At 51.2% G+C, this 24,583-nt stretch overlaps 2 protein-coding genes across 2 annotated transcripts in view; one reads left to right on the top strand and one right to left on the bottom strand.

The window, feature by feature from the left end:
- LOC122385366 (betaine--homocysteine S-methyltransferase 1-like) overlaps window positions 1-13,612 on the top strand; it is a 60,495-nt gene extending 46,883 nt beyond the window's left edge. The window contains exons 6-8 of the mRNA XM_043373594.1: window positions 1,321-1,488; window positions 1,753-1,867; window positions 12,861-13,612. Coding sequence (XP_043229529.1) covers window positions 1,321-1,488; window positions 1,753-1,867; window positions 12,861-13,101 — 524 coding nt within the window. The 3' untranslated portion in view covers window positions 13,102-13,612. The remainder of the gene's footprint in view (window positions 1-1,320; window positions 1,489-1,752; window positions 1,868-12,860) is intronic.
- Window positions 13,613-14,812: 1,200 nt separating this feature from the next.
- LOC122385365 (excitatory amino acid transporter 1-like) overlaps window positions 14,813-24,583 on the bottom strand; it is a 113,855-nt gene continuing 104,084 nt past the window's right edge. The window contains exon 9 of the mRNA XM_043373593.1: window positions 14,813-16,330. Within this exon, the coding sequence (XP_043229528.1) occupies window positions 16,180-16,330 (151 nt within the window). The 3' untranslated portion in view covers window positions 14,813-16,179. The remainder of the gene's footprint in view (window positions 16,331-24,583) is intronic.

Below are 24,583 nucleotides of genomic sequence, written 5' to 3'. Positions count from 1 at the left end.
AGAATAGTGGTGCGCAATTCAAAGTGCACACATTTCGCACTTTGAGCGGCGATGGCGAGAACAGTGTGGAGCTTCGAGGATCGGTCTTCACCCTTCAGTTCCTATACCAGAAAGGTGGGGCCTTTGCAACATCAAATTTCATCAAAATCATGATACTGTCCCTTTAACACTCGATTTGGTTATGGTGTCGTCCTATGACTGCGAAATGAGCACTTATTCATATGTACAGTCTGTCTTAAAAGTACCGCGCAAAGTGGCGGTGGATCCATCGAGCCTGACTGAGGAAGGGCCTGCTAAATTTGGGTCACCGAAGCAATGGACATTCTCGTCCATTCCCCAGCTCAATTGGTTCGGTGACTTTCAAATTAAAGCAGACCTTTCTCGGTCAGGCTTGATGGATCCACCGCCACTTTGCGCGGTACTTTTAAGACAGACTGTACATAGTACATACCTTTAGGGGAGGACCGTCCAAGACGACCCGGGTAGTTACAACGCCCCATGCCCTTATTTATGACACAATCGGTTATTGGATTTTCTTAATCTTACGGGTGAAACAGAACATGCTAAAGCAAATATTGACGAAGCGCCTTATCATTGGGGGAATCTATTGCCAAAAATATGGTTAAAAATATGGTTATGGTATAAGTATAACCATTGGTTATACTTATATGCGATTCCTTAAATATACGTCTGTCATAGAAATTACACTGATTCGCTGCTCAGTTATCACTTGAATCTGAGTCGAGATGTTTCGGTAAACAATACTAGCTCATCAGTCATTTCTCACCAAAAGTACTGCAAATTCAGTGCTTTTTGTTTGTCAATTGATCAGAATTCAGATATGCCGCTGTTACTACATAAAAGCATGGTAAAATTCCAAAGACATGACAAGATAAGACGGCACCTGGTTTCTAAGATTCCAATGCCACCTTACATGCCTTACCTAAATGGCTTTAAATACATGCCTTATGTGCATTAAGAAATAGTTTTATTGAGATTGAATCGTAAACTGTCGTTTGAAATTCTTAAATCATTGATGCCTCGGATAATCAAGTAGCGACCATATCTATTTTCGAAATGCCGCAACGCCAAATCTTTCTAACCGTGATCCATCTTGTCTTGGCACCAAACAGACACGTTCGAAGCATTGGGACGCTGCACAAGCTCATTTCACATGCCTATCAGTTATCAGACCTGCTCGAAATTTAAGATAATGAGAAGAATAATAAATAAGACACGAGCATACATAGTTTGAGACGCCCTCACTCCCCCCCCCCGGCTGTGTCTGATCACCCCCTCCCCCCCCGGCCACTGCCGCAGTGGGCACCAACTGTGCCGTGGGTCCGCGCGTCTGTCTGCAAACGCTGCACCGCATGCGGCTAGCGCTGCAGCGGGAGGGCCTGCAGCCGTTCCTGATCGGCCAGCCGATCGGTCTGAGGACGCCCGACGACGGGCGCACCATGATCGGCCGGCCGTACTGGCCGCTCGGTGAGGGCCGCCGGACAGCCAGCGGCTAACCAACACAACCAGCTCCAACACCGGAACCTGCTTACAACTACCAATACCTGAACTCAGTTCATATGTGCTGCATGCTATAGGAGTAACCATCTGAGGGTTGGTGCATATGATTACCTTGTGCTTTGTTGTTGTTGTTGTTGTTGTTGTTGTTGTTGTTGTTGTTGTTGTTGTTGTTGTTTGCTGTTGCCGTTGTTGATTTGCCGGCTGATCGTGACACGGTGACTATGTCTCCAGCCTGTGAGCCGGTAACAATAACGCGATTCGAAGCCAACCTGTTCGCTCGCGAGGCGTACGAGGAGGGCATCCGGTACATCGGCGGCTGCTGCCACTTCCGCTCCTACCACATCAGGCAAGTACGATGGCGTTATCACAAGTGTGTTCGCGGCCATTGGGGCGACGTAAGAAAAGAAGAAACCAACTGGCCCCAAGAACTTTAAATTATCAGTTAGCATGCACCTTTTCCTTGATGTGTAGATAATTTACCATTATTTGTTACAGAAAATTGCATTTAAAATATTCCATTTATGCTTTTTTCATCGTTTGCATAATATGTTCTTTTACTAAGCTAGAAACACTAATAAGAAATAGTTCCCGCATCATCAAGAACAATAGGGAAGGCTTGAAGTGAATAAAATAATTTAAACGGTTTGTAATCTATGTGAAGGCACTTCTAAAATTGCCTGTAGAAATATTGAAGGCAAAAGTTCAACTTTTTCACAAGACAGATGTCTATAAACCTATTTAACTTGTGACAACTCAGCCGGTATTTCGTCGCCTACAGCCCAGCTTTCCCTAGTGACCGATAGAGGCGCTGCTATCGGTGTCCGCCCGTGCCGCCTAACGACTCACTGCTCGGGGTTACATGAGCAGAGTTAATACGCAATACAAACGGACTACAATGGTGAGCGAATAGGAAAATCCGTTCCTGATACGCATTTACTTGCTCATGTAACCCCGGTAATTGTGTCTGTGCCTCGGACAGCGGCCGAGCCGGGCGGCGTCGGTCGCGGGTCCGGCCGCCCAGAGTACCTAGGGGAGAGTGGGGTAAGATGCCCAGGGTGGGAAAGACGCCCCACCCCCTCTAGCGGCGAAACAAAGAATCGAACCTGGAAATTAATGTTCTTAGCGTAAAGCGGAAGCCTGCCTTGTTAACTGCACAAAAATTTGCGAAGCTCAGTTTGGCAACGGCTGGCTGGTGATTGCATGTTTTTTATTTGCTGCTTTCGAAAAATATTTTGGTGTCCAAACATTGTAAATATCAAGAATGTAAATAATTTTTATGTTCCTTGCTATGGTCGTGATACATTAACATGCGTGTACTGTGTCCCAAACAGTTTGTTTCAGGGTGTAGTTTTATGGCTAACAAATTATACCGATTTAATGTTAATTCTGTACCTTGGGGTTAGATGCCCCCTGTCCTGATGGGGAAAGACGCCCCTCTAAATCCGTAGGCTGTCTTTCAAGCAGCCCGTCAAATCATTTATTACATACTTGTGATGATAGACAAAAGCCGATCTGGGACTACTGAGAGTCCAGTACGGTCGGGTGCTCCCCATACCGGTCTCTCGGCCCACACAGCGACTTTTTGGGCGGCATCTGACTCTGAGAGCCCTCACGACGGCCTCTGTGGGCCCCATTATTGGCTCCAGGGCCCCTCACGACATCCTTTGAGGGCTCCCACGTTGGCTCCACGGGCCGCGCTGGCATCTGAGGTCCCCACGATGGGCTCGAGGGCCCTCAAGCATCATGAAGACCTAAAAGGGCCCCACAGTTGTCTCCGAACGCCACCACGGAGGCTTGTTTGGCCGCGTTAGACTATGATGGCCCTAACGATGACCTCTGAAGCCCCTTACGACTACTTTTGAGGGCCCTTACGATGACGTTTTGTGTCTACTGCAGGCTCGAAGGGACCACTGATTCGTTCAGGCGATTCACGTGCCCATTTATGTCACTTATAGTGCAGGGGGCATCTTCCCCAACGCCAGTGGGCGTCTTTCCCACCCTGTGGGGTAAGATGCCCCCTTTCACTTCTTCGGGAAAATGCTTAACAGCAAAAAAAGTTATCATATTTCAGGCACGAAAGTGTGATATTTTGGGAGAAAAATGAAGTCGGCTTCCCTTGAAACTTCAAGTTTTTGCTTGAAGTTTTTGCTTTGAGTTTTGAAAAGTTTTTGCTTTCCGATCGTCATTTTCGAATAATATATGACATAGCAAAACCCTGGGCATCTTTCCCCACTCTCCCCTACTATACATGTGGACGAGATATCTATAAGGGCAGAGCGCGGTATTACATCAGCGGCGATCACACTTATCACACTTCTTGCGAGTTGTTGAGGGCAATGAAGAAGAGATGTCAGCACAAAAGTAGCTGAGAAAACGACCAAATCATGAAATGAACCAAACATGTACGACGAAAGCGAAATTCGGGTATGATAAAGCTTTACTTTTTTCATTGGCCCGGTGCCATTTGGGGCAAATGCAGGCTGAAAATCGATGAGAGTCTGATGGATTTCCTAAAGAAAACTTCTTTTATGGGGAAAATGTTGATTTAAACTGCTCGGATGGGGATGTGGATTAAAAATCCGAGGAGTTTTTTTTTGAATTTGGAGAAAAATGTCTTAGGCTTCGCCTGCGGCGTCCGCGAGACTGTCTTTCTCGATCCGCCTATGGCTTCTCTCAACCGATTTGTACTACTGGAAGCTAACTGTAAAATGCTTTAATTTGTTTCTGCCCTGCTCTTTCCATTGATATGAGTAGTTATCCATAAATTGCCATCATTAACCCGCGCCGGGCCGGTGCTTCGAGACTTCCGCGCCGGGCCGGGGGGGGGGCTGAACCCCCTCCTTCTAACTCGGCTCCTGGGCCACGTAGCGACACGCGGTAAGCGGCAATCAAAAGAACGTCCAAAATAAGGACGAAAACACATCTGTCATTTTTTGGGTCAGGTCAAAGGTCAGGTCACCAGAGGTCACCAAAGGTAAAATGTTGGCTATTTCAACATTTTGGAAACTGCCAACGGCTATCTCGGGAACCGATAGAGCTACAGCGCTGCGGGAAAGCGCATCCGATAGCTCTCTTGACGTTCTTTCGCTACATGTCCTCAAATTTAACCTCAAGCGAACGGTTTAGCCTCCAGAGGGCTCCAAAAATAGCCGTTTTTACGAAAAGTGTTTTTTTTCGGCAACAACTTTTGACTCAAAAGAGCCATGACATTACTTTTGCCAGCATCGTGTACCTCTCGTCGAGACGCGTCGAAAGAACTATAATTTTACCTTGAAAGGTCAACTTGAAAATTTGACCTCAGGTCAAGGTCATGACCTGACCGGAAAAGGTCATGTTGCATATCAGTCCGCAACGTCGATCCGCAACGTCGAGCCGAACACATGTAAGGCGTTTTCATCGCTCTAGCATGCCTCTATCAAAAGTTATTAGCGAAAAAACTGTTAGATTCTGTTCGTGACCCGAGATGACCTCGGGGACATAACGAGGGGTCACAGTTGCCATTTTCCGATTCAGTGTATCAGTTTTACCTGCATCTGGATGTTTGAGAGTGTCTAGAATGGCGTTCGTGCAAAACAGACGCTTTTCAATTTTCTCCCATTGACTTATAGGTAATGGAGAGGCCGCAAAATTGACCTGACCTTAGGTCACCGATATCAAAATTCCAAGATATGCATTTTATAGATACTGTTACTTTTATCAATCGCTGAAAGCTTCAAGGCAATCGTTCAGTCGGTGTAGCTATGACGAGCATTCTTATTTATTCTGGGGTGAGGTCTTTTGGCGTGACTTGGTGAGATGACCTTAGGCACCCTGGGTCTGAAATTTGCACAATATGTGCGGAAAAGATGCACGAACAGGTGTGCGGCGCGCCGCCATTTTTTTTAGATATCTGCGAAAAGCCGCAGGGGGTGTTTGAAACACCCCCCGCGGCCCGGCGCGGGTTAAGTTTATTGATTTCGTCGTTAAAAGCTATTTATTGTCCAATCCAGCCGCCAGCTGGATCCTGCTTCCCGTCTCCGCTGATTCGGCCCCGGCGTGACGGCGGGCGCTACAAAATTCGCTCTCGATACTTAATGTTTCCCTGCAATGTCCATCCACCTACATTAGCCCTCGCCCTGGCAGGGCATTTTTCTTAGCACGGCCTGGCAGGGGGGGGGGGGGGGTTGATACGACCCCCCTCGCGGTTGGCTCCTTTGACACCTAGAAACACCAAATTTGGTAGGTAGGTGGGCCCCCTAGAATTCTCGCTAAATATTCGGTCAATATTTAGGGAGGTTTTGGGTGGTAGGTATAAATGTAAAAATTTCGCTAGAACAGGTCAAAATTTTTCGTTTTTAACTTTCGATCTAATTAAGATAGAGCGAAAACAAAAACAGCAGTGAATTCAGCACGTCAAGGCGCGTCGAACGATATAGGTACTTTTTTGCTTGCTTAACTTTTCCTACTTAAAAAAATTAAGCACATCTTATGTAGGTAGGGGAAAGTGGGGCAATGCCGAACTACGGGGAAAGCCGAAATTCTCGATTGTGGCCAAGCGACTGGGAGGTGCAGTCCTCTGGTGGCATTTTAGTGAAGTCTCAGTTCAAGATGTCAGTTCAAGTGATTCACCAGTATAAACGCCACGCGCGAACAGTTGTTAGCGAGGTGGCGGCGACGACGGAAGTTTTTCGAGGTACAGTCCACAGCAGAAGTAATGTGGGGTTTCAGTCATGGGTACCTATGTTCTGCTTCTGAAGCTTAGGAACGATTAGCCAGACTACAATGCAACTTTGAATGTAGCTAATACCTATGTATCGTCACCCTTGCAGCTGCAACTTTAGCCATTGACATCTTCTTTTCGATCACTCCGCATTAAATAATCGCCAGTCAAAGCCAACCGTTGTGATTGGTAAAACCCTACATTACTTTAGCGGTGGGCTGTACGTCGATTAATGCTTATCCCGATATTAAAATTACTACAACTCACCAAGTTGTATGAAATTAAAACTCAATTATTGCTGTCTACGGAGTCAACTATCCATATAAACGGGACATGCTGTGTTATTGCTTATTTTAGCACATGTGTATTTTTATTTTTGTTCGGGGTGCCAATATGGGTCACTGGGGTAAAACCGAAATTGTGGGAAAATTTTTCGGCGTTGTCCCAACCTGTTATTTTGATGCATACCTATGCCTGTGTTCTGTGATTTTGCTGTGCAGTGCAAAAACACTGTCGGCGGACTGGACCGTCGTTTTTCTTGGGCTCGGCACGGCGGCACCGCCATTCAACCAGGCGCGGCCGCTGCCCGCTGCTTCACATAATTCTGGTCTTTCCCACCTTAACATTAGATTTGAGTTGAGATAGCCAAAATGGGGTCCCTGACTCACAATTACCGGTTTCTGCACTCACAACATCGAGAAATGCCTTAAATCGGAAATATTGAATTTCAAAATTGCAGCATTTTGATTCAGAGGGGCTAATGCATAGGAATACCCCTCTGAATGTGTGACGTCAGCGCAGATATCTTGCGATTTTTAAATGTTTTACTAAAACGTTTTGTAGCACGCGGTGGTATATGCTGCGTTGCGCGCAACAAATGCCGCACTTTTAAATAAAGTCGCTAGGAACAGCGGAGATTCCAAAAAGTAAACAAAAGTAAAAGTCTAATATCTTGAAAACCGGTGAACATTTTTCGATGAAATTTGGTAGATATTGGTTTTCGCTCTTTCTGAACCGAGCGACATCACTTTCTTGCCAATTCATTAACTTTGTTAAAGGTGGGAGGGTCCCTTTAAAGGTAGTGTGCCACCTTTGAAAGATTTCCCATTTTATTTTTCCTAGGATAAGAAGCTTCTGTTTTTACCTAATATCGCAAAAAAAAATAAAAATGGGCCTGGAATAGTGCCTTTTTCGCCTAAAAGTTTATCGGTTTTTAGATATGTATAACAACTGTAGTGGGCTCACCTGCAAACAGGCGTCGGGCAACAATCGCGAATGCGGCGCACTTGTGACAATAAGCAAAGGTCATTATAGTGTTACGACCATACGACGTACGGGAATGAGTTATCAGCTGTCTAATCGTAGACAACACAATGTCGAGCCTTAAACTGTAAGCCCGTATTGGTATTGTTTCTTTTATTTGGCTGTCGAACATTATTTATGGTTTGAAATATGATTTTATGTAAAATAATTGATATGAAAAAGCCGTCTTATAAGTTATGACCCCATTTCACCACACGCAAGTGGCAGAAATGACAATGATCAGCTGACGCATTTTCTTGGCCGAAGTCAGAGCGCGCAGCCCGACGCACCACCACCGCACCACAAGCGTAATTTTTTTTCCACCCAAAGGAAGGCGCTATACGGAGAATATCCCATTGCGTCATTGAAAAGTGACTTACACCTCTCACCGGTCAGCTGGCTGCGTGGTGTAGTGGTGAGCACACTCGCCTCGTGATCTAATAACTAGGGTTCGATCCCCGCCGCCGGCCGAACTTTTTGGCGCGTTGTAGGTTAGGTTGTAGGTTTGTAGGTTGTAGGTCTGTAGGTTAGGTTGTAGGTTAGGTTGTAGGTTGTAGGTTTGTAGGTTGTAGGTTAGGTCAGGTGAGGTTAGGTTATGTTTGTTTTTGTTTGGTTTGTTTACCAAGAAGCATCTTCGGGTATAGCGCCTTCCTTTGGTTGGAAAAAAGAAACACGCGCACCACAAAGTATGAGCAGAAGCCGCGCCCAAAGCCAGGGCCCCGGTAACGTGAGGTAGCCGAGTCGGGGCAGCGTGCGCTGACCCAAGCCGGGGCCGCAGCTTTGGGCGCGGTCTACCGCATCCCCGCGGGCAGCCCCGGGCTATCACATGACACCGGGAGGACGCGCGGCTCCGGCTTGGGTCAGCGCACGCTGCCCTGACTCGGCTACCTCACGTTACCGGGGCCCTGGCTTTGGGCGTGGTCTACCGCACCACCTAACAGGCGTGTTCGAAACCGCAGGAGCTGATGATGAACGGGTTTGTCGAAACTTGATTGGATGAGCATATCGGTAGGTAATAGCGATTTCAGTGTGTGCATTTATTGTTCATAGTGGTGTGAAATGTGGTTGGGGTACGACCGACAACCCGTCGGGGCGAATTTCGCACTGGGGTACTCAAAATTTGAAGAATTTAAGACGTTTCCATGAGTTTTGAAGGTATGGATAAGTTCTAAAAATCCGGTTCTCCTTATCTGGGCCATTAACTCCATACGGTCCAGGAAAGCTGGCACACTACCTTTAAGCACGTTATGCACTAAATGCGTCAATGGTAGTGTTACAAGCGCAATTAACTTTGATCTGAATTTAAGCAAAACTTTATCGATCCATTTCGGCATTCCCTGTAGGTTTTCGGCATTCCCCGCAGTTTCTCTTTTTGGACATTTGTCTTTATCTCAGCTGACTTAACCCGCGCCCCAGTGGCGGTCTCGGCCAACTTCGCCCTAGTGAGGGGGGGCATATGTTACCACCCACCTCTAACTCAAAAACTAAGAGGGCTAGAAAGACGCGGTAAAAAGCAGTCGATACCTCTCAATGCGTACATTTGAAAGTATTTCGGTCATTTTTCACCTTAGAGCAGTATTGGGGTCACCAGAGGTCATCAAAGGTCAAAATTTGCCAATTGTCATTATATTTTTGAGAAAACATGCCGCTATCTCAGGAACTATGGTAGCTAGAAAAACGCTTGGAAAAGCAATCGATAGCTTTTGAACTCTTCTTTTGATAAGGTCATTATCAAAATTGACCTCAGGTCAACGGTTTAGCCTCCAGAGGGCAAAAACTCCAAAAATAGCTGTTGTTACGAAAAGTGTTTTTCGACAATAACTTTCGACTCCAAAAAGCCACGACATTTCTATTGCCAGAATCGTGTTCCCCTCGCCAAGACGCGTCGAATGAACTATAATTTGACCTTGAAAGGTCAACTTGAAAATTTGACCTTAGGTCAAGGTCATGACCTGACCAAAAAAGGTCATGTTGCATATCAGTCGATGCGTCTCAACAAGACAAACACAATGAGACCATCCCCAGCGTTCTATCTCTTTCCAATCGCGAGTTATTGGCAAAAAAACTGTTTGTAGCCTCAAATGACCTCGGATGACCTTTCTAGAGGCTATCAGCAAAAATGACACCTTGGTCACCACCAGTGGTCTAAATCATTGTGATTTTGAAATATTTGGACTGTTCCTATGCGTACACACGGATCTAGAGGCATTTTCATTTTTCTCCATTGACTTGTAGGGGAGAGTGGGGTGGGTTGTATCAGTTTTTACTCCGAGACCCATAACCTCGTAACTATCCGTGATAAACTCATTATTTCCATACTATCCCCTTCCTTGATTCTTCTGCTTTTTTGTGCAAAGTAACTTTTCCGCTACCTCTACCAGTTTTTCTTCTACGGTCTCCCGAATAGAACAATGTTTTTGATACAACTTGCCCCATGGCTTGGGTGAGTTGTATCACATGGTGGGGTAATTTGTATCACTATTTCACGTTTCAGGGAGAATGCTTGCTACTGGTTTTGAACATAGCAACAACATTAAATGGGGTTAATACAATGTATAGGTATGCTCAAAGGCTTCACTTTATTAGACCAAACTTAGGTCAATGCAATCCGAACGAAACATCAACAGACAGTAGACGCAAAAGTGGCCCGTTAAGAGCAAAGAAGCCAACACATTGTGCCGAAATGGAACGAGCATTGACTAGCTACCTACAAACGCGAGCCAGGGCTTAGCTTTCGCGATCAAAAGCAACATACCCATACATACATACATACATACATGTTACAACATACCCCACCCGGCTCTGATACAACATGTACCTAGCCGCCATCTTGGAAAAAACATCCTCGTGCTAAAAAAAAACAGCGGACAGCTGGAGAAATCCGTTTTCACTCACGCAGCCTTAGAACCTACCCTCACCACCGCTACGGAGATCTTTCAAATTCGTGCACATCTAAATGCCCAGAACACACATTTTCTTGCAACTTATTTTTTTAGAATGACATTAAAAAAACATAAAATCGGCTCTCACCTCGAGACGCGTCCACTCAGCCACAAGACAGAAAAGGGAAAGATGGCGCCCGGAAAACCTCGTCGGCTGGTCGTGTCGCGAGCGCCATCCATTGGATAAGTTTGGCACAATTCGCCCTGATACAACTTGGACATGATACAACTCTCCCCGCTCTCCCCTAATGGAAAGGTCACGCCACTGACCTGACCTTAGGTCACGGATATAAAAAATCCGAGATATACAAATTGTAGGCGCCCATAACAGCATGCAATCCACCAAGTTTAAAACTTTTCTTACAAACACTGCAGGCTGGACAGGATTGCAAACTTTTTTAGGCTTGGTCAGTTAACTTGACCTGGTGACCTGACCTGACATGACCTGGGGTCAAAAATTTCACACATTGACCAAAATTGATGTACCAAAAGCTACCCCAAGCGGCGCGGCGCTACGCGCCGCGGTTTTTTATTCACTCGCAAAAAACGCGGCAGGGTGGTAACATATGCCCCCCCCCCCACTGGGGCGAAGGTTAAAGATCAATGACACAAAAGCACATTTGCGATGTATAGTCAATTGATGAGGCTTGTCAGAAATGCCGCTGGATTTTCTACTGCCGGCTTTGTTTGTCTGCTACAGAGTCTCAAACAGAAAAGTTTCGGCATTGCCCCACTTTCCCCTACCTACAAGTTAAGTCTTAGAATGGTCGAAATGCTTAATGTTGCATATCATTCGACTCGGCTCTTCAAGAGGAACAGAATGATACCATTTTGAAATCTTTATTACGGAGCGAGCGAAGCGAGCGTAGTCTTTCCTTAGATTAACGGAAATTTCTGAGTATGAGCGGCCGGCCGGCCGGCCGGCCGTGCGGACGCTTTTGCGAAGCTTATATCTCAGCAACCACTTGACCGATTTACATGCGATAATTTTTGTAGGGTAGCTCCAATCCTTGTACCAAGTATTGGACTATTCCCAAAGCGTGTGGGTGACCCCTTATGCACGTGCCACGTGCAAAACGAAGAGGTGTCAGTTTTGTAATTGTTGCAATATCTTGGTAACTACTTGGCCGATTGCGCTGAAAGTTGGCATGTTGGTAGGTACCCACTAGGCACTGCATATCCATGTGCCAGAGTTGGGGTGCTGCTGCACGTGCGCACGTGCAGGGGTCGTTTCCAGATCTCGAGAACGGCTCGACCGATTTCGCTCAAATTTGGTACACAGTTAGGGACCGGTTAGTAGGGTGCCGTGCACAAGTCAGTTGGGACCCATTTTGCACGTGCGCACGTGCAGGGTGCCGCCTCCAGATCTCGAGAACGGCTGGGCCGATTGTGCCCAAATTTGGCACATTGCTAGAGACCGGTTAGTAGGGTGCCATGCACAAGTCAGTTGGAGGTACCCCCTCGCAATTTCGCACGTGCAAGGCCCACTCTCTCGCTCGCTCCGTTAGTCGCCCCAAAAGGCGTTATACTGGTCTTTATTATGTGACAAGTTTGGCACAAACGTCATTTGACCTCAGTTGACCTCATTTGACCTGACCTTATGGATAAGTACATCAAACAAAAAAGCACCAAGTGATATACTGTTAAGTTCTATGGTTTCAAAGCACAAAAGTGATAGAACGAAGCTGATATCTCCAGTATTTTCCGAATTGAATATTTTCCTATAGGCCATTACGACGTAATGACCTCTAACTGACCTGTTAGTGACATACAAAAACTATACAAAAACAGTGACAAAAAACAGTGACATAAAAAATTAACTATATGTTATAGGTACACTATACAGCTCGGTGAACTTAGCACATCCTGCAAGTTTGAAGGAAATCAGTCCAAAACAACTGTGAGTTGGACAGGTGCAAAAAGAAAATTGAAATTTGAGCATGACGTACCAGTTTCTCTGAGACCTGGTGACCTGAACCAAGGTCACCCGGACCTGAATTTTTTTGGTCATATGTAAAAAGGTTGCCCCATAGGCTGGGCCAAATTTGGCGGCGCTGCGCACCGCCGTATTTACGCTGTTTTTGAAAAACCTTAGGGGGAGGTTGAGTCACCCCCCCCCCCCTGCCAGGGCGAGGGTTAACTAGGTGGTGTGTTCAGTGACGGTGCTCTGGACCGGCAGTGTGCTCAGTGACGGTGCTCTGGACCGGCAGTGTGCTCAGTGACGGTGCTCTGGACCGGCAGTGTGCTCAGTGACGGTGCTCTGGACCGACAGTGTGCTCAGTGACGGTGCTCTGGACCGGCAGTGTGCTCAGTGACGGTGCTCTGGACCGGCAGTGTGCTCAGTGACGGTGCTCTGGACCGGCAGTGTGCTCAGTGACGGTGCTCTGGACCGGCAGGGCGATGGCCGAGGAGCTGGCGAAGGAGCGCGGCGGCCGGAAGCCGGAGGCGGCCTCCCGACTGGGCTGCTGGGGCGGCGGCCTGGACCGTTTCTCGGAGCCGGAGGTGCAGAGCCGCGTGGGCCGCCAGCACTGGGCGCACGTGGCGCCCGACCTGCACACACTCGGCGACCAGTCGCCCGCCCAGCACTTTGCCGACTGGAAGAGCGCGCTCAAGCGCAGCGTCAGCGTGGACTACTGAGGGAGGGTGCGCCGCCGTGCCGCCGCCGTCCGGCCTGCTGCAGCGCGGCGCGGACGGACGCCAGTCGCCGCCGGCGGGCTGTGAGCCTTGGCGTGGGCACCAGGCTCGGGCATGAGCCAGCGGGCACATGCTGGGTGCATAGTTAAACGCATATGGTGCTCGGACGGGGTTCCTTCATTGCTGTGTGATTATCACGGAGGGTTTCAGACGGCAATCATAGCTGATCTTCTGTTTGTCGCCGTGCGACCTGGCTGCCGGATGGTTCAATTTTGAACGCTGTTGGCCTGCAGGCCACCCTGATATATTGTTGCTATGCAATTAGGTACCTACCCATGGTCGTCGTTCCCTGGAATAGTGGTTTATCGTTCTATGTTGCGTCTAGGTCCGCCCTGGTAACGTGTTAAGCTCAAGTACCTAGTATACGATTGTTGGTAATGAATCATATTACGCACAGATTGTGTCCGCCCCCCCCCCCCTTGCCCACGCCAACAATACACCGGCGAGGAGGAAAGGGAGCGACTTTATCGCCGCTGACGCTTATGCCGGCGGAAACGGAGACACTTCATCGTCCTCGTGTGCCGGGGGGCAGGGAGTGGCGCGACACGGCGGTGCTGGTTGGACGCCCCCTCCCGCCACCGGTGCACTCCCGGGGAGGTGTCGGCTGCACTCCCGGGGAGGTGTCAGTGCGTGGCTGGGTCCATTGCGGCGTGCCCCTGTGCAGGTTCCGCTCGCTGCAGTGACGGGTCACAGATGTCCCCCACTGTTGCCGTGTGAACGAGTGGCTGACGCTCCGGGTCCAGTGTGCCCGAGCACCCCAGTCGGGATCCTCCCCACCGCCCAAGTCCCACGCAGGGTGAACCCACCGGCCTGACAAGCAGAGCGCGGTGGAGTCGATCCGAGCTGTTGTGCAGCTGTCCCAGCCGGCAGAAGGAGCTCCGTCAGCCCCTGACTCTGTCCGGACCGCCTCTCACGAGTCTCATTTCGGGCGACAGCCGGGCGGTCAAGGTGGCGGGCTGTGAGCGGCACGTGAGCGTGAGCGGTGAGCTGAGCTGTGGGCGGTGAGCGGCAGGCTTGGCGTGTGAGCGAATCTGATCCGCCGTTTATTTCGGCCGTCACGCCGCACGAGCGCCGGGAGCGCCACGCGCACCACAAATGCCGCGTCACGACCAGCCGACCACGCACACAGAAGAGCAGCGCCGCCCTTGACGACAAGGCTGTGAGGGTGGGCGCAGCAACGCGGGGACCTATGTCATCTAGGCAGTAGTCCCCCCCCCCCCTACCGCCGCGCAATGCCAACGCAGCCGGGCGGCCCCGCGGTCCAGGCCTATATAAAAGAGCATGGAAGGGAAATGTCGCAGCGGATAGAACGATCCTAATGAATGGGAAACAATACTGGCTGGTCACTGGTCACTGGTCAACCAAGGTATGGACGAATACGGATGTGACCGCTCCGGCCCCCGTACGTCACAATGGTGCTATGAGCGCGCACCATGAGGGGGGGGGGGGCATTGCAGCCGTCCGGGACGGCGTGCCGTGTGCGCGTCTGACCTGGAGGCTCGTGCACAACATCCACAGGGGCGCGGCCGCGGCTTTTGTCATCGGCTGCGGCGCTGGGCCGCACTCTGTGTATGGATTACAGGGAAACGCGCCGGATGGTCATACTACTGCACAGCTGGCACGACACCCCACTGAAGTACCCGAAAAGCCACGGTCGCTACGTACAGGTACATTCGTTACGTGTGGCTTACACGCAATGTGTTAGAAAATACGACCGACGTGTGGGCCCAGCCGGCGGCGCCCGGGGCTCACCGGCTGACGGAAGGGCGGGCACACTTGACGAGACGGCACACCGGGTCACACACGGGCGTCGGAGCTATACCGGGTGCGTTCCACCAGCGGCTGGTAGCGCGGCCGGTCATCACAGCTGGGCTACACCTACACACCGCGGGGTCAGTAGCCAACCACGGCGGTGTCCGCCGGGTGCTACACCTACCCCACACCGGACAATACTGAAACGGACACCCGAACGGCACCCCAACCACAGCAGCGGGAGCGGAACCATCCAATAGATAATGTTCACTAACACTAGCCCCAGCCGTATCTATTGCCAAGTGAGAGCCTGCTGAGAGTGGCCGGGCCGGGCCGTACGACGCCTGCGTCGACCGTGCCAGCGAGTCTGTCAGGAGTCAGGACTCTGGTGGCCTGATGGACTGGCCAAGCCGCCCGCTGGTCGGGTCGGTTAGAGCTCTGATAGACTGGCGGAGCCGCCCGCGCTACAACCGCTCGGAGACTGCCGGCCATAGTTAACCACTAACGACGCCATCGAGCACGCGCCGCCGACAGCAGCGTTCATGGGCACTCATAAACGTCGGATTGGGCCGCCGGAGCGGCGCCATTTCCGCCCAAATTGGACCAGAGTGTGGAACTATTTGTAACACTGCGCGCCGCTCGCGAGAATAACAATAGGCACACTCGCTCTACACAAATAATACATCCAGTTCGAGTATTGGTACCAATGTTCTAACACTACACGGACGCGTGCCGTAGGACGAGTGTCCCTGTAATCTGTATTGATATGGGACTTCCACAACTGAGTCGCTACGGCTCGTAACTCCGCTCAGATCCTGACACCAGCGGCCAGTTCGTCAGTGAGTGGCGGCCACGACGCGACGCCAACTACAGACCTAATGCGTCCAACTCTGCCGGCCTGGCGCCGCACACAACTCCCTGCCGGCGGCGCAGCCCGGGGCGCACAGTGCAGCCCGGGGCAGTCCGGGGCGCACAGTGCAGCGCGGGGCACACAGTGCAGCCCCGGGCACACAGTGCAGCCCCGGGCAGTCCGGGGCGCACAGTGCAGCAGCCCGGGGCGCACAGTGCAGTCCGGGGCACACAGTGCAGCCCCGGGCACACAGTGCAGCCCCGGGCACACAGTGCAGCCCGGGCGCACAGTGCAGCACGGGGCGCACAGTGCAGCGCGGGGCGCACAGTGCAGCGCGGGCAGGTTTTGGCCGCGCCATCGGCTCCGTTCACCGACCGCCCGCGATGACCGGCTGTCTGGCCGGACGGTATACCGGCCGCTCACATCTGCGTGGCCTCGATGCCGTTTTCCACCTTGATGACGTCGCCGTCGTGCGCGCCCATCTTCTCGAGCTCGCGCTTGCTCAGGTGGTTGACGATGCCCGCGCCCAGTGAGTCGCCCAGCACGTTGATGGTGGTCCGGAACCGGTCCCTGCCGGAGGACGGTGTCCCAGCCGTCAGACCCAGGCACACGGTCCGAACAGCAGCCAGATAACTCACAGTCTGTCCCCTTCTGCATCACACCATTAGCTGTTATCACTGAACACTACTATTTCATGCACGGAACGTAAAGCGAGCCCCGTTTGATAACTGCAATCGTGACATGATTCATCCTCGAAGCCGCGCACGAACATTAGTAGAACATTGGACGACTATCGAGACAGGCGGCGTCCGTCCCAACCCCCATGTGGGTCCTATACGGACATAGCGCTGAGTTAACCGTCAATGCGCTGCAAATATTGGCGTAGGAATATACCTAGTATATGCGTATATATATACCTACCTACTTCCACAAAATGGCAGAATTATTTGAATAGCCAAGGTGTGTGCCCAAATGCATAGTTTTGCATCTTACAGGACATTGTCTAGATAGATGGCCTAAAACCGCCCTGAGACATTATGCAAATGGCTATCATTTTTCCGTCTCACTGGCGAAATACGGCGTCTTTGGCAGTGATCTGTGCGCTGGGTCGGGAGAAATCGAGGCTCGGCTCTAAAACTGATACATGGCCGCCCCGTGTCATTGTGGTCGATCGCTCATCGCGGTTCCTGGCGCCCGGCGCCCACCGCCCTCCCCCGGCGCCCACCGCCCTCCTCCCCCCCCCAGAAAAGCGCATTCGATAGCCCTTTTACAGACGTTTCTGAATAATAGTCTCAGATTTGACCTCAGGTCAACGGTTTGGCCTCCAGAGGGAAAAACTGTAAAAATAGCAATTTCCACGAGAAATGTTTTTCGGCCATAACTTTTTATTCAAAAGAGCCACGATATTACTTTTGGCGGCATCATGTTCCTCTCGTCGGGAAGCGTCAAATGAATTATTTGTTGACCTTGAAAGGTCATTTTGAAAATTTGACCTCGGGTCAAGGTCATGACCTGACCGGAAAGTGGTATGTTGCATATCAGTCGATCCGTAACGTCAAGCTGAACACAGCTGACGTGTTTTCACCGCTCTAGCACGTCTCTATCAAAAGCTGTAGCAAAAAAAAACTGCTGGTGACCGTTCATGACCTGAGATGACCTCCGGGGCATATGTACAGAGGGGTCACAGGTGCATTTCTTCGATTCAGTATGTCATTTTACCAATGAAACAATGTTTGAGAACGTTCTGAACGACATTTGTCCAAAAGAGGCGGATTTCAATTTTCTCCCATGGACTAATGGAGACGTCTCAAAATTGACCTGACCTTAGGTGACAGATAAAAAAAATTGAGATAAACAGTTTATACATATTGTTACTCCTATCAATCGCTGAAAGTTTCAAAGTGATCGTTCAGTCAGTTTAGCTATAGCGAGCCTTCAAACTTTTTCTGAGGTAAGGTCACTTGACGTGACCTGGTGACTTGACCTTGAACGACCCAAGTCTGAAATTTTCACATGAGTGGAAAGGATGTATGAATATGTGTGCCGCGCCGCCGTTTTTTTAATATTCGCGAAAAACCTTAGGGAGAGGGCGTAAAAACGCCCCCCCCCCCAGCACGGCGCGGGTTACAGTTAGGTACCCCCTGTTGCGAACGAATCGAATTCCGACCCGATCGACCGGTAAAGTTACGAATAAGCAAAATCCGAATAATACGAAAGTCGAATTAAACTTGTTCCGAATCGATCAATCTATATTGTCCGCCATTTTCTCCTTCTAATTTCAACGAGTTCATTCACACGACAACAATAGCACCGACGAAATTCCGACTGCGTGAAAATATGCAAAATGGCGCGTGCCATAAAACACTGGAGCCGCTACGGCGGCGACATCCTCCCCCCCCCCCCCCAAGAGTGACCCGTCGTCACCCTTGGCACCATGCCCATCGATACACACACTGGGCAGAGCGCAGTTGCACCACTAATCACCATCATCATCACTCCCCTCGAGGAGACACACTTTGCTAGCAGGACGGCGGAGACGTCCTCTAGCGGTCACTATATCCACAGAACGGACACGACCATCGGGTCCAGGGTACACCTGAGCGACTCGAGCCAGCGGCCACAATCCCTTTGGCGTGTCGTCGCCGGCTAGCAGCACCAAGTCTCCGACGCGCAGGTTCCGAACGTCTGATGTCCATTTGGTGCGCTGAACGAGGGTGGGGACGTATTCCCTGAGCCATCTTCGCCAGAACTGTGTGGCTATGGCTCGTGCTTGCCGCCAGTGACTCCTGACATTCATTCGTGATGAGTCACTGAGCTGAGACGGCAGGAGACACGCCGGTCTGCCGAGAAGGATGTGGCTGGGAGTGAGCGCTTCAAAGTCACTGGCCTCTGAGCTGACATGCGTCAAAGGTCGACTGTTGATGACTGCCTCTACTTCTGCGGTAGCGGTCAGTAGAGCTTCTTCATGAACGATGAAGTTTCCAAGGACTACTCGGAGTGCTCGTTTCACGGTTGCTACCATTCGCTCCCAAATACCTCCCATATGGCATGCGGTGGGAGGATTGAAAAACCAGCGGATGTTGTCTTGGGCGAGCCGATCACTGATGCAGCCTTGATTTAGGTCGGTTAGAAGACGTCGGAGTTCAGCTTCCCCTCGGCGGAAGTTGGTTCCGTTATCCGAGTACACCGATGCTGGCCTACCGCGACGAGCGACGAAACGCTGGAAGGCCATGAGGAACGATTCGGTGCTTAAAGATGTCGATATTTCGAGGTGGACTGCTCTGGTAGACATACATGTCACCAGCAGACAGTATCGCTTCTCCGTCTTCCTGCCTACTTTGGTGAGTATCGGGCCGAAGTAATCGATGCCGACGTTGCAGAATGGGTGTGTCACAGCTAAGCGCGCTTTCGGAAGCGCAGCCATTCTTGGCGTTTGAGGCTGGGCTCGTCTTCGTCGACAGAGCGGGCAGGCTGACAGGATCTTCCGCACTGTCGCCCGTGCCCTGGGGATCCAGTACAGCTGTCTGGCTTCATTGATGACGTGTTCGGCGCCAGCGTGCAGAAGCTGGCTGTGGAAGTGCGTGACTACTAATCGAGTCACTTCACTGCTGCGAGACAGGATCACTGGATGGCGAGCCGTGGCTGGGAGTGGTGCGTTGAGGAGCCGACCACCGACCCGAATGACACCGTCTTCATCCAGCCAGGGTGAGAGTGCCAGCAGACTACTCTTGCTAGAGACCGATCTGCCGTTCTTCAGGTCGATCAGTTCCTGATGATACTGATCATTTTGCATCTTGCGCAGAATAAGGTTTTCTGCATCGTTCAACTCTGTCACCGAGAGCGTGCCAGCACGGCGCCATTCTTGCTCTTCTTGAGAGCCGCGTCTGGCCACGAAGTTGCAGAGAAACCGCATCAGCCAGGCGACGGAGCGTTTGTAGCGAGTCCAGCTTGAGAATCTGCTGGGGTCAGGGAGAACAATCCCTGTGCTGAGATCAGTGGAGGTGAGATTCACGACCCTGACCTCGGGATCACCATCGTTTATGGCCTTTTGGCGAACCTCTGAAGGCCATTGATCCGGCGGCTGGCGAAGGAAGGCAGGTCCTTGAATCCAGCGGCTATCCGGTGTCAACTGAGAAGCCGGCAGACCCCGCGAGCAGTCGTCCGCCGGGTTTAGGTATCCTGGGACGTGCCGCCACCGCGATGGTTCTGAGCCTTGGCGAATCTCCGCTATTCGGTTGGCGATGAACGTGTGGAAGCGTCTGCTTTCGTTGTTGATGTATTGGAGAACCACCATACTGTCGCTCCAAAAGTTGACTCCATCAATTGCGAGCTTCAGTTCTCTTCTGATGGCGTCTGCCAGTCGAACGGCTAGCACAGCCGCTTGAGTTTCAAGCCGAACGATAGTCATCTTCTTTAATGGAGCGACTCGAGTCTTGCTCATGACGAAAGAGACAGACATAGTGCCGTCAGCCGATGTCTCTCTGAGGTAGGCCACGGCCCCGAAGGCGAGCTCGAAAGCATCACAAATTATGTGAAGCTGCCGATCATGTGCAGGTGAGTCGCATGCTTTGAAGCTCCGAAGAACTGTGAGTGCTTCTAGGCACGCCAATTCTCCCGTCCAACGAGTCCATTCTTCCGCCGTCGTTCCTGCGAGCTCACAGTCCCAGTCGAGTTTCAGTGCCCACAGCTTCTGCATCACGATTCTTGCGAGAAGAGTGAATGGAGAGGCGAATCCGAGTGGATCGTAGATGGAGGCGGCTATCTGAAGGATACCCCGTTTTGTAGGAGGCACAGTTCCGTGATGAACATGCAGCCTTAGCAGGTCAGTCTCTGCGTCCCACAGCAAACCGAGGACGCGTTCTGTCGGCAGCTGCACGGTCAGATCTGCCGCTGATGGTGTACGTTCGGACTCTGGCACAGCGGCGAGGACGTCACGAGAATTGCTGAGCCATTTGGTGAGTCTGAAGCCCCCTCGAGATACGAGTGCTGTCACTGCTGTGAGGCTAGTAATAGCCGAGTCGCTGTTTGGCTCCGAGCTGAGGAAGTCGTCCATATAGAAGTTGCAGAGGACCGCTTCTGTCGCCGCTCTGTCCGAGTCAGTGTCAGCCGCCATGTCATTGGCGGTCTTGCGAAGAGCATACGATGCCGAAGCCGGTGAGCACCGGGCTCCAAAGATAATACGGTCCATTTGGTACACATCAGGAGGCCGGGCGGTGTCCAGATCTCGCCAAAGAAAGCTGAGTGCCGGCTGATCATCCTTCACTGCCGCCACCTGATGGTACATCTGTTCGATGTCGGCCGAAACACCGACTTGCTGCTCCCTGAATCTCAGAAGAACGCCGGGAATCGTCTGAAGGAAGTCAGGGCCAGTGAGAAGCTGACTGTTCAGCGAGGTTCCTCTGTAGCTGGCTGCAGTATCGAATACCACACGGATCTTTCCTGGCTTGTTTTGGTTGACCACTGCATGGTGCGGCAGGAACCATCGTTTCTTGTCTGCTCTCTCGAATTCTTCTGGGCAGAGCATTCGAGCGTATCCCTTGTCCAGATACTGTCGAAAGGTATCTTGGTATGCAGCTGCCGTCCCTGGTTGGCGGAGAAGTCTTTTTTCCGTGCTCTCAAGCCGATTCAGTGCTGCTGTGTAGTTCTCTGGCATGGAGACGTCGTCTGATCTCCACAGTAGACCGGTCTCGTACCTGTCCCCGCGCCATTTCGTCGTCTCAGCGAGCAGCTTCTCCGCGCGCCTATCTTCAGCTGATGAGGCGACGTTCTCGCTGAATTTGGTGCCGAAGGACTCGGTGGACCACCATTCCTTCACCAAAGAGCTCAGCTCTTCTTCTCGAGTGTCAACTCGTGCCATGTGCATGACGTGACGAGCACCAGGCGAGACCAGCTGTGTGATGTTGCCGCTTAGACACCAACCAAAGGCTGTACGAACGGCCACTGGCTGGCCTGGCCTACCAACGCGTGCCTCGTGCTGCACTATTGCTTCAGTGACGTTAGCGCCTAACAGTAGTTCGATCGGCTTGTCACTAGTGTCTGGAATATCGAGATCGGAGAGATGTAGCCACTCGTGTCGTCGACTCCAGTCGATTGTTTGCGGCTGCACGTTCAGCTTAGGAACGGAATATACCTCTTGTACGGTAATATCCGCTCTTCCGTTTCCATCCGACATTGGCGATACCTGCAGTTCAAATCGGTGCACAGTTCTCTTCTCGCCGGCCCCTTCGACGTTGTTGAGTTGCAGCTCCTGGCGTTCTCCGATGATACCCAGGCGCTGCCTCAGCCGATCGGTGCAGAGAGAGGTTTGTGCTCCGGCGTCCAGTAGTGCGTGCGTGTCACTGCACTCGCCGTCTGGCCCGTACACACGCACTGGTACGACTTGAAGAAGTGTAGACGTTCTGGTCGCATTCAGCGCGGCTCCGATCGTGCGATTAGTTGAGTGCTGCTCTGCTGGATCCATATCTTGTTGGGTTTGCTCGAGCGCGGCAGCCTGCTCCGTTCCACGACGCTCGAAAACACGCTGGCTGCCATGTAGTAGCTGGTGGTGTCTGCCTCCACAGCCGGCAGAACTGCACTGTTGGACAGATGTGGACGGGCACCTTCTCGAGATGTGTCCCGTCTCCAAGCAGCGAAAACATCTGTCATTGTCAGCGATGTATCGAGCTCGTTCCGACACCGACTTTTGGGCAAATGCATTGCAGCGAGCCAAGTCGTGTCGGCGATTGCAGAGGGGGCACGCCGGCTGGGAGCCATGCTGAGTGGCCACCGTGGCGAGAGCCGAACGCGCACTCGATCCATGCCTCTGACGCGATGCCGGCGGTCGGCGCTGACTGTCTGCCGCTGCGCTGATGCCGCTGTGTCCTTCACGCTCAGACATTAAGCTGCTGAGCAATATCCGGACTTGTAGAGCTAGCCAGTCATCCAAATCCGACAGTGTGACTTGCCTTGGCTCCAGCTCTACTGCTCGTTTTCCCCACTCGTGACGGAGTTGAATCGGCAGCTTCACGACTGCTCGTCGCAAGTTCTCGCGGCTCGTGACGTCACCATGATAGCCGAGCGATTGGAGAGTCGTAACCGCGGAATGGAGACGAGCTTGAAACTGTTCTAGGGCTGCTGCGTCGAGGTGCTTCAGAGGCTGGCTCTCGAAAACAGCCCTCAGGTGTGCAAAAACGATATCGTCACTCCTGCCGAATCGACTTTGGAGAGCTTGTAGCGCCTGCGGGTAGAGCTCGCCATCGTAAAGCATGCCTTCGATTGTTTTCTGCGCCAGACCAGTGACTGCCGACTGTAGATGAACGATTTTTTCTGCGTTTGACAGCCCTGGTTGCTTGTGAATCAGCGCCTCGAAAAGTCCAATCCACTTTGGCCACTCCAGAGGCTCACCCGAGAACTTCGGCAGTGCTATGCGCGGCACGCTGTGGAGCTCGGTGTGACGCGCTGTCGTCTCTCTCTGTTGAGCTGGTGAGGCCTCAGGACTGTTCAGCCTCCTGATCCAGTCTGCTGTTCTCAGGTTGCTGTCACCAACGTTCGCGCGTTCATGTTCAACTTCACAATCGGCAACAGCAGCTTCGTCTCTGATGTCATCAGTTCTATCCAGATTGACTGTCCCTGACTCAGTGGCTTCTTGCCGCAGTCGAGCTTCAAGTTCGGCTGTTTCAGCCGCTTCTCTAGCCGCCTGAATCTTCAGGTTAAATTCCTTTTCGCACTGAAGTCGTTTTTCTTCCTGGCGACTCTTCAAGGCGGTCAGACGGGCCTGAATCACAGCCTCATGTGACTGAGCCACAGCTGCCGTCGAACGATGGGACGCTGCTACACCAGCTTCAGAAGCGGCCTCGTCAGATCTCGATTGAAGGTAAGTCATTATCTTTTGAACGATACTGTTCCGCTGAGCTTCGATTTCAATCATGTATTCGTTTGCCTTCGATTTCTCTTCCTCGTCCGTCAATACCAGCAAGTATGACTCATTGGAGTCAGTCACTGTGTCCATTGCACGGTCAATATCACCGAGCAGCTCTTGGAGAATGGTACGACTGCCTCGAACTGCCATCAGATTCTCGGCTCGATTGCAGATGCGTGTCAAACACGACTTCTTGTTTGCTCGGATCCGCTTCAATCTTGCTGCTTCGGGTGATTGATCCATGTTGATTATTTGCTGATGTTGAGCAGCACGATCATTCAGAGCATACGTTGTTATGCTTAGAAGCCATCCAATGCGCGGAACGTTACGTTATCTGTGGCCATTACGCTAAGTGCGAACGATGCGAAACTCAAAAACGTAATTCAATTCACGATAATGACGTTAGAGCGAACGACGATATAACGCTCAAAGGCTACGTTATTCGTGAACATTACGTTAGAGCGAACGAGACGACACACAACACAAATTACGTTATCCGGCCCGGAGGACCAAAAAATGTTGCGAACGAATCGAATTCCGACCCGATCGACCGGTTAAGTTACGAATAGGCAAAATCCGAATAATACGAAAGTCGAATTAAACTTGTTCCGAATCGATCAATCTATCAGGGGGTGTCGAAGTCTAGTAGGAAAATCTGGCAAATTCCCTGCGTGACGTCACGTCGGGGATGACCGACGGCACCTTGCACTGAAAGATACGGCAGAACGGCTATTTTTGAAAAATGATTAAAAATACTTTTGTGCTGTTATGACGCATAAAACGCTTATCAGCATGTTCCTCATCATGTGATAAAGGCATATCCGTGGTCGAAAATAGCTGAGCCCCTCCCAATTTCCAACCACCGACCTCATAAGCAAAGGATGTAAGCGTAATCCTTAAGGGCGACTTTCCTATACATATCCGTA

This window comes from Amphibalanus amphitrite, unplaced genomic scaffold (genome assembly GCF_019059575.1).
Source record: "Amphibalanus amphitrite isolate SeventyFive unplaced genomic scaffold, NRLGWU_Aamphi_draft 000216F_arrow, whole genome shotgun sequence".
NCBI classification, from domain to species: domain Eukaryota; kingdom Metazoa; phylum Arthropoda; class Thecostraca; order Balanomorpha; family Balanidae; genus Amphibalanus; species Amphibalanus amphitrite.
This window is presented reverse-complemented; position numbering and strand designations above follow the sequence as displayed.